The sequence below is a fragment of the Polypterus senegalus genome, chromosome 2 (assembly GCF_016835505.1).
Source record: "Polypterus senegalus isolate Bchr_013 chromosome 2, ASM1683550v1, whole genome shotgun sequence".
NCBI lineage: Eukaryota > Metazoa > Chordata > Cladistia > Polypteriformes > Polypteridae > Polypterus > Polypterus senegalus.
In genome coordinates, this window is record NC_053155.1 from 145,655,391 (window position 1) to 145,667,713 (window position 12,323).

The window sequence follows — 12,323 nt, forward strand, 5'->3', positions numbered from 1 at the left end:
TGTGTGATAACACAGAACAAGTACTGCATACCTATGTACAACCACTGTCACACTATTCCCAGCATTTTCTTTTTATCAACACAATCTTTCAACGACAAAAAAAACTTAAAAATTTAAATTGAATTGAGGTGTTTGTTATATTTTTATTATCTAGATTCTTTCATTATTCTCTAAACTATTCTAAAATATACACAGAAAATTATTCCATTTTTAGTTTATGCAGCTAGTATGTGACAGAGAGGTGAAATGACAAATAGAACCACCAAAAATGGCTAAAAAAAAGTAGTGTAAAACGGCCGTTAATAGGTGCTGAACAAAAGTAACATGAAAAGACAGACAAAAAAAAATGAAGGTAACTGTAACAGAAGTAAAAAGTTAATGAGTCAAAACAAAGGTTTATGAGCTACCATAAAACTGTTATTATACATACCCTTTCATTAACTGCGCAGCTGTAAAATATGCAGCCATTGCTTGATCATGTTCACTTTCAACGGCAAACGAGTGGCCGTAAGCAATCCATGCTGGTCCATATGTCTTTTCTAGATTTGTTGCTTTGCTAAAAATAAACAGAACAATATAGCATTCTTAAAAACATTTAAAGTAGAAAAACAACCTACAAAAGATCATTTACAGTATCTCTTACTCATGTAGTGATTCTATGATAAGATTTCTCTGAGAATTAAATGTCTATGGAGTAAAGGTTGGTTAATATACAACAAATGTTTGTTTCTGCAAATATGCCACCACTATATTATATACCACAAGCAGTTTACATTACAAATGTTTATCTTAAAAAAAAACCCAGTCATCTCAAATTTTGTTTTTTCTATTTACATGTGACTGCATTCCACATAATCCTGTCACTTACTTATTTTCCATTCTGTCATCGTATGTAAAACAGGAGACATCATACAAGCATGTGCATTTCTTATTCCTCATCACTACACTATGAGCATTGTATAGTACTTTGGTTTTAAGCTCTCGTGCACACAAGCTCTTCACTATGAACTAGCAGATGTAAGTCGCTGGGCATGTCACGTTACACAACAGGTTCATGGGAGGGTGTTGCTGCTTGCCTCTGACTCACTAAGATTATGTAAATGAATGCTACAACTTAAAATCACTGAAGAAGTCACATAATCTGAAATGGCCTTTACTTGAATAAATTCTGTGGTATTCTTTGTTTTTTAAAAAGTATGTGAAGTCTTATTGTACATCTTGTTATTGGCTTACCTCATAAATAGGATCTTTTGGCCTTCTGCTCTTTTTTAAGGATGCCCAATATAATAGAAAGTGAGCTAAACAAATCTGATATTAAATGATCAATGATTAGTGCAACATTGTCCAATATACACTTTGGCAATGCAAGGTTAATATGCAAGTTGTCCTTTTATATAATAGGTTGATCTTGAATTAAGTATTTTGATACAGAAACACCTCCAATATCAAAATGTGTAGCCAGATATCTACTCAAATTTAACAATAAAAAGTTGAAACCTGTAGTTTTTATTTTTAATATAATAAACAGATCCATTCTTGTGACCTAGTCATTTAGAAAATTCAATTTCTATAGAGTTAGGTGGATGGGAAGGGGTGATAATAGACTCAAACTGTTAAAGAAGCTTCCATATAGGTGAGATATTATCTTAATATTTAATATATAACAGGATGCAGAGTGTTTTATCTGTGAATTCACCCTAATCCACCAAATTTAAATGATCATATCTACCCTGTCACCAATTCCTCTGCTCACTCTCCTTCCATCCAATAAAAAGTTTAGTTTTTATCAACATTAGGATTACCAGGTTTTAAAACCTATTTATGCGCAAGCTGAAGAAGGAATGAACCTTTGATTATGACCCCAAAGACTCTTGCATTTAACACTTTTAAGTTGTTGTATTTATGGCAATGATGTACAATATTGTATGTGTCAGATACATAATGACTGATAGAAAAAATAGATTGATATATAGATAGGACATGCACATAAGTCTGTACACACATACACATTTTAAAAGATAACAAACATCCTTTTCATTCAAAAAGGGCAGCACGGTGGCGCAGTGGTAGCACTGCTGCCTCGCAGTAAAGAGACCTGGGTTTGCTTCCCGGGCCCTCCCTGCGTGGAGTTTGCATGTTCTCCCTGTAATGCGTGGGTTTCCTCCCGTAGTCCAAACACATGCGGGTTATGTGCATTGGTGATCCTAGTGTGTGCTTGGTGTGTGGGTGGGTGTGTTTGTCTATGTGCCCTGCGGTGGGCTTGCACCCTGCCTGGAATTTGTTCCTGCCTTGCTCCCTGTGTTGGCTGGGATTGGCCCCAATAGACCCCCATGACCTTGTGTTAGGATATAGCAGGTTGGATAATGACTGACTGACTGACTTTCATTCAAAAAATCAAAACTATAAAATTTACGGAAGTTTCAAGTGAATTCTAAGTTTCTAGTCCACCTCCTGGCTTGGTATTATCTGCAAACATAACAAGCTGGTTAAATCTGCAGATGATACAAAGCTAGGTGGATTGTCAGATAACCTAGAATGAAATTTAATTTAGGTAAATGTACACTATTACACATAGGAAGTTAAAATATTAGATTTGAATACACAATGGAAGGGCTGAAACTTATGAGAAGTATTTATGAGTTGCAGTGGACTCCTCACTATCACTTCCGGACAGTTCTCAGAAGCCATTAAGAAGGCTAACAGAATGTTTGGTTATATAGCACAATGTGTAAAGTACAAGTCCAAGGAGGTTATGCTCGAAAAAAGAACATAAGTGCTAGAACCACAAAAAAGAAACATACTGTAAATGCTAGACAAAGTCAGAAGAAGAGTGACTATGCTGATTCCAGAACTGCAGGGAACAAGTTAGGATGAAACAATCAAAACAGTCAGAGTTTTCAGTTTAAACAATAGCAGATTAAGAGGTAACAACAGTGAAGTGTTAACATTTTGAAAGGTGTTAGTACGGTAGATCGAGATTTACTTTAAAATGAGTTCACCAGGATAAGGTTAAATTTCACAAAAAAATGAGGTAGTTTCTCTTTACAGAGAATCACAGACACAATGTAATAACTTACCAAGTAGTGTGGTAGAGAGTAGGACTTTAGGGATCTTCATAACATGACTTGATGTTATTTTGGGTGATTTAAGTAGATAGGACTAGTGAGCTTTGTTGGGCTGAAGGACCTGTTGTCGTGTAAATTCTTCCAATAGTCTAATGAATGCACTACTTATTATCGAGCTATGGCAGACTGTGCAGTGTGAAAAAGAAACATTCTTCAACCACCGGACATTACAAAAACAGTCCTTGTAAAGTTTAATACAACCATATTAATTGAGCTAAATACTTATAATATGCCTTTAAGAAAACACTATCAAGTCTCTTTTGGTATAGTTTGATTTCATACCCAAGGTATCTTCTTGCATGTTCATTCTTGTGTCCGACCATGAGGTAATAGCATCCTACAGCAAACCATGATACCTAAAGGGAAAAAACAAAAATAAATGAAAAAATCCCTCATGAGACAGTAATCCTAAAAATGAAAACCAAAACATGTTAAATGCTTGCTTAATCAATGAGAAATTACAGTGACGTTTAATATATACTTTTACTTCAAATTAATTAGATGTCTCAGCTTAGGAAAAAAGTAAACCACTTTACTGAAAACCGGGGCCTCATGTATAAACAGTGCGTACGCACAGAAATGTTGCGTAAGAACTTTTCCATGTTCAAATCGCGATGTATAAAACCTACATTTGGCGTAAAGCCAAACACATTTCCACGGTACCACATACCCTGTTTTACGCAAGTTCTCCACTCGGTTTTGCAGACTGGCGGCACCCAGCGTCAAAGCAGTGCTACTGTTCCTGTGTGGTTATTCTTTCTTTTCCTGATGCAGCTTTATAAATACACTGAAATTAACCGCATATTGTTTATTAGTTTAATGCATCTGATTGTAATTAATCTGTAAACAAGGAATAGTCATAGTATTCCAAATACTATAACTGCTTTAGCATTGTTACTTTCGTTGCACTTTCTTCTTTCAGCTGCTCCCGTTAGGGGTTGCCACAGCGGATCATCTTTTTCCATATTACTCTCACTACACCACTTGGAAGTATTTTTATCACTATATCTGAGTGGGGAATCACAGCAGCAGCTGATCAGAAAGAGAATTATCGGTATACAGCATCAAGCACACGCTGCCTCAGCCACAGCAAAATGTTTCAAATCTTTCCTGTACGGACCTCGCGGTTCAGAAACAGTTTTATCCCAAGAACTATAAACGCACTCAATCAATTGCTCCTTATAGAATTGTTTGTACTTATAAGTACGATTACCCCACTGTAAACTTGCACTACAAGTTGTGCCACTTTATAAAGCGCGTATTTACATATGATGACAATATCATTTTTAAGATGAAATGCAGCAAAATATGATTATATTATACAGATAAAACTTTAACTTCATTTAAATAATCTGTATTGTTAATAATTAAACATGTGAGGAGACAGTGCCGCAGCACTAGCAAGTTCACGTATTGTTCCTGCAAAGTGCTGTATATTTACTAAGGCTGGCACAACACTGGAAGGATAGAATAATTAAACACATACTATGAAGATATTTCAATGTTCCTTAAAAGTTTTGAAGAATCGTCGTTGTAAGCTTACGGATGGTTTAACATCTCTTACAGAGCTGATTGTGTGGCGATTGGGTATTTGGGGAAAGAAAAGTAACGACAGGAATTGGAGGTTAGTACATTTGAAAGGAATAGTACTGCACAATAAAGTTGGCGGAAGTTGGCGAACGCACAGATTCCTGCATCTGGATTTTTCTGTGCATAAGCACTTTTCGGCTTTTGTGCTTACGTCATGTTATAGTGCGAATTCTACACACGGCGTTATGCATGAGGCCCCAGATCTTTAGATAAAAGATTTAAAAATTATCTGAAGCCTGAAAAAGTACACTAACTGCTGTGGAGCAACTAAACTTGAATTTTTTCCCCACCAAGTTAATGCATGGTTTTGTTAGGCTTTAAGCATATAAATTGCTGGCTAGGCATGAAAGAATGCCCATATATGCATTCATTAAGAAAGAATTAAAGCAGATTTCACTCAGAATAACTATTTGACATATTTTAATTTTTTACATTATAAACTTAGAGAAGGTAAATAATTAGCATAATCAGCATGTCAGGGGCGATATCATAATATCTCTACATTGACATAATTCAGTAACACACACTGACTCACAAACTGATCTGAAGATTAAATAATTTAGCACTGGGAATATGCAAACCTGTTTATTTAAATATAGAGTCACAGCCTACCCCAGCATAAATCTGAATAGGTTGCTAAATGAGAGTAGAAAAAAAAATGTGAATAAACTTTTTGGCTTAACTTATGTATATGAAACGTGCCTACTGAAATGAAAAAGGACACACTTGGTATGAAGAAGAGATACCCCCAACAGTCAGAAGCCTAATTCGTTACTTGAGTTAATGGAGTTCGCCTTTGGCTTGACTGGTTAAAGTTGCTTTCCCCAGTCTGAATGAGTTATGAGTTTACATCCTAGAAGCACAGCAGAGAATGCTGCCTGAGCAAAAAGTTACATATACCGTCAGCTGAAGACAGTGTATAAGCCAATAACTGGGAAGCCAGAAACCTCTCAGACTGTGAATGCATGATAATCTTTTTAATAAATTTAACATACATCGTTCTCTTACTAGCATAGTTTATACAGTATATTCAAACTCTAGGTTGCTTCACTTATGCATCTATTTAAATAAAGCAGCAAGATCAACAAAGGCAAGGATGCCAACTACAGATGCTCCAACCGATCGGCCACCAATTTAAATTAGCCGTTTATCATTACAAAAGACTCTATTCGGTGATGGGTAAAAATGGCCAATCACAAAAAACTATTTTTTCAGCATCTGCTTTTCAAGCTTTATGGTAATGTAGCCGTAGTACTCTTTTACATAAGGTAATGTAATTCTGGCAGTGCACGTCTTTATTTTTTTCTGAACTTCGTATATAAACAGGGAGAAGCAAGGCAGGCTTTTGCAAAGAGAGAGAGAAAGAAGGCTAGATTATTAGCCTTTACAATAAAGTAAAGTAATAACCTGAGAAAAAGAAATTTGAGGATTCATCCTGAGCAATTTGACAAATGGCAAAGAATACAATTAGACTTGTTAAGCATGTTGCCTTTGTATCTTCTTGATCTTAGGAAAATGTGAAACTTTTGTGGCTGTATTGATAGGTTTGTACTATGTTTATTAATTGTATAAATATAGTAAATGTAAATTTTAACAGCAATAACAAAAAAAAACACTAGTACAAATAATGATTAAAAATGATTCAAAACTACAAGTGCCTCTTTATTTACATTTAAGTAGTGTTTAACTGCCAATATTAAGTAACTGAATCACTGTGTGAGAATTATTATATATATATATATATATATATATATATATATATATATATATATATATATATATTTACACACACACAAGGGGGCTTCGCCCCTGCTCGCTTTGCCTGCCAACCCCCGTGTTTGGTTTTCCGGATACACACTTGTTACATTTTTTTTTTCTTTGAATTGTTGCTATTTCATTAGTTTCACTTTTACTTCAGAACTTCTGTAAAAACATTATTTGGAATCTTTTGTGTCCCAATATGAAGAATCTTTTAAGTGAGGTCTGTGAGACTTGTGTTTAATGATTTGTACCATAATTTAGGATAGGTTTCTCTGTTTGGAATTTCTGCCATCAGACAAAACGATCCACATCATCAGCAGTTAATATTTTTTTTTGCAAAGTAAAAAATAAATGCATGTGAGTTAAAACGCGTTTTTGAAATTCTCTGACTTAAACTAATTTCCTTTTGTTTGTGTCGATGCGATCTGTACATTACAGAGAAAAAATTAAACAATATGAAAGCTTGTAATTATGAGAGGCATCTTTTTTGTCATTTTTATTTTGGATAAATATTTTCTGTACATATTATTCTGTACGTATTTTTTTAAGGTAATTTTGTTTACTTAATATTTATGTGGTCACTATAAGCTTACAGATTTTCAATTTGCCTTTAAGAAACATGTAAGCCCTTACCGATCATAGTTTAATTATATAAATACGGAAGTTAAAACTATAACAAATTAAAAAAACAAATTCTGAATTTGCCAATTCAGTATCATGAAATTGGTGATTGGTATCGGCCCTAAAAAACCTGATGGGCGAATCCATAATACTAACGCAATAACTGGACTATTTCCCAACTCCTGTACCTATTCATTTGAAAAGGGCTCTGCAAAATACTCTAGAAGCAAGTTTAAAAAAACTAACTTGTGCAGAATAGAGGACACCGTTTTGGATTATTTTCCTATAAGACTCTTACTATTTAACTCTTAAAAGTTCAAATGATTCATATAAAAATGTAATATTGCAAAGAAAAAATAAATTCAAATTAATAATAATAAATATACTTGCACAAATGTAATTAACTTTAAATTGACCTGGTCAAGTGGGCAACACAATGGGCTAGCTATCCAGTCCAGGGCTGTTTCTTATCTTTCTCACAAAATAGACTCTTGCCCCCACAACCTGAATCAGATTATGTAAGATTTAGAAAGTTTTCTCATGTTCATAAATGAAATAAAAGCAACAGAAACAAAGATTTTATGAAGGAAATCCTAGCCTACACTATAAACTTTCATCTTAACTTCACTAAAAAGTTAAGGAAATAAAAGCACATATAAATACATGTAAGATGGTGCAGAAGTAGTTTTACTTGTTTTATCACAGACACATTACTTAGATTTTAACAAGCATCCCATTCCTACCAGTTCAAGACTTAAAATGTAATTATTGCATAAAGAGTGAACTCTAAAATGTGTGTTGCTCACTACAACAAAAAATGGTGCAAGTAAAGACTAGTTTAGACATAAAGAAAAAAACAAAAGTTCTGTCCAACAAAAGTATACTTTACCGGACTGTTAGGGTACAGGTCCACTAATTTATGAGAAAGATAAAACAGTTCTGAAAGAGAAAACAAAATAATTTTTCAGATTAAAATTTTGATGTAATAAAATGTACTACTTTTAGTTCTGCTTCCAAATTTATAAACTATTGATGTAATTTATGAAATGTTACAAGTTATATATGATATAAATAAAATCCCATAGAGTTAAGAAAGAATTTATATTAAAAAAAACTACTAAATGGTTTAGAAGAATTGATGTTTGCAAAAGAAAAAAAAATATTCAGTTAATTAGGGATTACATCATGTTGTAAACAGTAACTTGGGTTTAGCACCTATTACTGCAACTGTTTTCTAGAGTTGCAAACAGTCCCTGACATCAGCCTTAAGAATCTATGTTTACCTGTTTTGTTCTCCTCTTATATGACCTGCCCACTTCAGATCTTACTACAACACTGCTCTTGCATTGTATTCTTTGGTCACTCAAAAACACAAAATGTATTCTTCAAAATCCACTCTGTCAAATGTTCCAAAGTTTAGGCCTGGACTGGTTGAAGCTGGATTTATATAGAAAGAGGTTTGGCTAATTTAGAGATATTCTTTTTTCTTTTGAAAGCAAAGGCTCCCTCCACCTCCAATGCTCAACCATCAATGCTAAGGCTGTTTACCATGAAACATATTACTAAGTAAAGAATAAGGATACAAGAACAAAGATCTGAAGATGGAGTTCCTGCTTGAGTTTTCTTTTGCACTTTGGTATAATTTTGAAGTCTGCATGTATTTAAGCAAATAAACTGTGACCTTAATCCCCCCGACCACCCCCCACACCCACCCAATTTCAGGTCCTCTTGTCCAACATTATACTGATGACTTCCAAACACTATGATTTTATAACAATTTTCTGACTGCAAAACACAAAAACACCCTCCCCTTGAATAAGCAGGTTGTGAGACTAGATAAGAGGATGGGTAAAACTTTTTCTGATCTTCTGGATATAAAAGAAAAATATCTAAAAATTACAAAATGTATCAATTTGTACGGGCTGTCACGGTAGCAAAATCATCAAACAAACGAAAAAGGGACCAAAGGTTCAATCTTGAACTGGTTGACTGAATGTGCAGCTGGTTTAATGCTGATAAAATGGACTAATACCTTGTAGGACAAAAATAAATATACTTGAGTATTGCAATGTTTTCCATCACGATATATCATCAATACGCAGAGTACAAGCCCCTGAGAGATTTTACATTTTTTTTGTTTCACTTATATGAGTGGGCAGGAGGATGAGTACAGAAAGTTAATCAAGGACTTTGTTAAATGGTGTGACTCAAACCACTTACACCTTAACACCAGCAAGACCAAGGAGCTGGTGGTGGATTTTAGGAGGCCCAGGCCCTTCATGGACCCTGTGATCATCAGAGGTGATTGTGTGCAGAGGGTGCAGACCTTTAAATATCTGGGAGTGCAGCTGGATGACAAATTGGACTGGACTGCCAATACTGATGCTCTATGTAAGAAAGGTCAGAGCAGACTATACTTTCTGAGAAGGTTGGCATCCTTCAACATCTGCAGTAAGATGCTGCAGATGTTCTACCAGACGGTTGTGGCGAGTGCCCTCTTCTACGCGGTGGTGTGCTGGGGTGGCAGCATAAAGATGAAAGACGCCTCACGCCTGGACAAACTTGTTAAGAAGGCAGGCTCTATTGTAGGAGTAAAGTTGGACAGTTTAACATCTGTGGCAGAGCGACGGGCACTAAGCAAACTCCTGTCAATCATGAATAATCCACTGCATCCACTTAACAGTGTCATTTCCAGGCAGAGGAGTAGCTTCAGTGACAGACTTTTGTCACTGTCCTGCTCCACTGACAGACTGAGGAGATCGTTCCTCCCCCACACTATGCGACTCTTCAATTCCACCCGGGGGTGTAAATGCTAACATTAATTTTATTTAAATTTTTTTCATTTTTATTACTATTTAATTTAATATTGTTTCTTTGTATCAGTATACTGCTGCTGGATTATGTGAATTTCCACTTGGGATTAATAAAGTATCTATCTATCTATCTATCTATCTATGACTTATAGTGCTTTGAAAGAAACTTCAGCCCTTTTTCACATAAACCAGGGATTTCCATCAAATTAACTGAGAAATTTTATTTGCACATCATTTTTATAGTACTACCCAAAAGCAAAAAATTATAAACTGTTGATATTTTTGGAATTCAGTTTTTAAATGGTTTGTCAGAAATACAATGCATACGGAAAGTATTCACAGCGCATCACTTTTCCCACATTTTGTTATGTTACAGCCTTATTCCAGACAAAGTGAAAAAAGTTTACTTGAGATTTTTGCAAATTTATTAAAAATAAAAAAATTGAGAAAGCACATGTACATAAGTATTCACAGCCTTTGCCATGAAGCTCAAAATTGAGCTCAGGTGCATCCTGTTTTCCCTGATCATCCTTGAGATGTTTCTGCAGCTTAACTGGAGTCCACCTGTGGTAAATTCATTTGATTGGACAAGATTTGGAAAGGCTCACACCTGTCTATATAAGGTCCCACAGTTGACAGTTCATGTCAGAGCACAAACCAAGCATGAAATCAAAGGAATTGTCTGTAGACCTCCGAGACAGGATTGTCTCAAGGCACAAATCTGGGGAAGGTTACAGAAACATTTCTGCTGCTTTGAAGGTCCCAATGAGTACAGTGGCCTCCATCATCCATAACTGGAAGAAGTTCGAAACCACCAGGACTGTTCCTAGAGCTGGCTGGCCATCTAAACTGAGCGATCAGGGGAGAAGGGCCTTAGTCAGGTAGGTGACCAAGAACCCGATGGTCAATCTATCAGAGCTCCAGAGGTCCTCTGTGGAGAGAGGTGAAGCTTCCAGAAGGACAACCATCTCTGCAGCAATCCACCAATCAGGCCTGTATGGTAGAGTGGCCAGACGGAAGCCACTCCTTAGTAAAAGGCACATGGCAGCCCGTCTGGAGTTTGTCAAAAGGCACCTGAAGGACTCTCAGACCATGAGAAACAAAATTCTCTGGCCTGATGAGACAAAGATTGAACTCTTTGGTGTGAATGCCAGGCGTCACATTTGGAGGAAACCAGGCACCGCTCATCACCAGGCCAATGCCATCCCTACAGTGAAGCATGGTGGTGGCAGCATTATGCTGTGGGGATGTTTTTCAGTAGCAGGAACTGGGAGACTAGAAAGGATATAGGAAAAGATGACTGCAGAAATGTACACAGACATCCTGGATGAAAACCTGCTCCAGAGCGCTCTTGACCTCAGACTGGGGCAACGTTTCATCTTTCAGCAGGACAACGACCCTAAGCACACAGCCAAGATATCAAAGGAGTGGCTTAAGGACAATTCTGTCAATTTCCTTGAGTAGCCCAGCCAGAGCCCAGACTTGAATCCGATTGAACATCTCTAGAGAGATCTTAAAATGGCTGTGCATGGAAGCTTCCCATCCAACCTGATGGAGCTTGAGAGGTGCTGCAAGGAGGAATGGGCGAAACTGGCCAAGGATAGGTGGGCCAAGCTTGTGGCATCATATTCAAAAAGACTTGAGGCTGTAACTGCTGCCAAAGGTGCATCGACAAAGTATTGAGCAAAGGCTATGAATACTTATGTAGATGTGATTTCTCAGTTTTTTATATTTTTAATACATTTGCAAAAACCTCAAGTAAACTTTTTTTCGCATTGTCATTATGGGGTGTTGTGCGTAGAATTCTGAGGTAAAAAATGAATTAAATCAATTTTGGAATATGGCTGTTACATAACAAAATATGGAAAAGTGATGCGCTGTGAATACTTTCCGGATGCACTGTATATATTTTTCGTACCATAAGACGCACCTAGTTTTTAGAGCAGGCAAACAAGAAAAAAATATTCTGAACCAAATAGTACCAGTATACTAAAATATTTATTAAAATATAGCAAAATACGGTAATATTTAACAGCATAAACTCAACAGTGGTGTTAAGAACCATCATCACTTCCATTAACAAATGAGGAAAGACTTTTCTAGTTTTCTGGAAACCCCAAAAACTCATCATCACTGGTGTCAGAATTTATGAAGCTCAGTTGCTCACAATCACTTATATCACTTTCTTCGCTATCTTCATATATGATATCTTCAGTTCCATCTAAGACAATGCTAAGGCCACATTTTTTGAATGATCGTGCAATGATTTCCTCCTTCACTGACTGCCATGATGTTTTAACCCCATTCACAAACTTGAGTGACAGTGGGCCTCTTCATTCGTCCAGTAGGACTCAGATCATGATTCCCAGCAGCCATCCATTTGTTCCACTCTTCTCTCATAAAGACTTTAAAT

At 36.1% G+C, this 12,323-nt stretch overlaps 1 protein-coding gene across 1 annotated transcript in view; it reads right to left on the reverse strand.

The window, feature by feature from the left end:
• cdc16 (cell division cycle 16 homolog (S. cerevisiae)) overlaps positions 1-12,323 on the reverse strand; it is a 92,057-nt gene that overhangs the window by 20,282 nt on the left and 59,452 nt on the right. The window contains exons 10-12 of the mRNA XM_039744784.1: positions 7,987-8,036; positions 3,408-3,481; positions 431-556 (exon numbers count right to left, since the gene is read on the reverse strand). Coding sequence (XP_039600718.1) covers positions 431-556; positions 3,408-3,481; positions 7,987-8,036 — 250 coding nt within the window. The remainder of the gene's footprint in view (positions 1-430; positions 557-3,407; positions 3,482-7,986; positions 8,037-12,323) is intronic.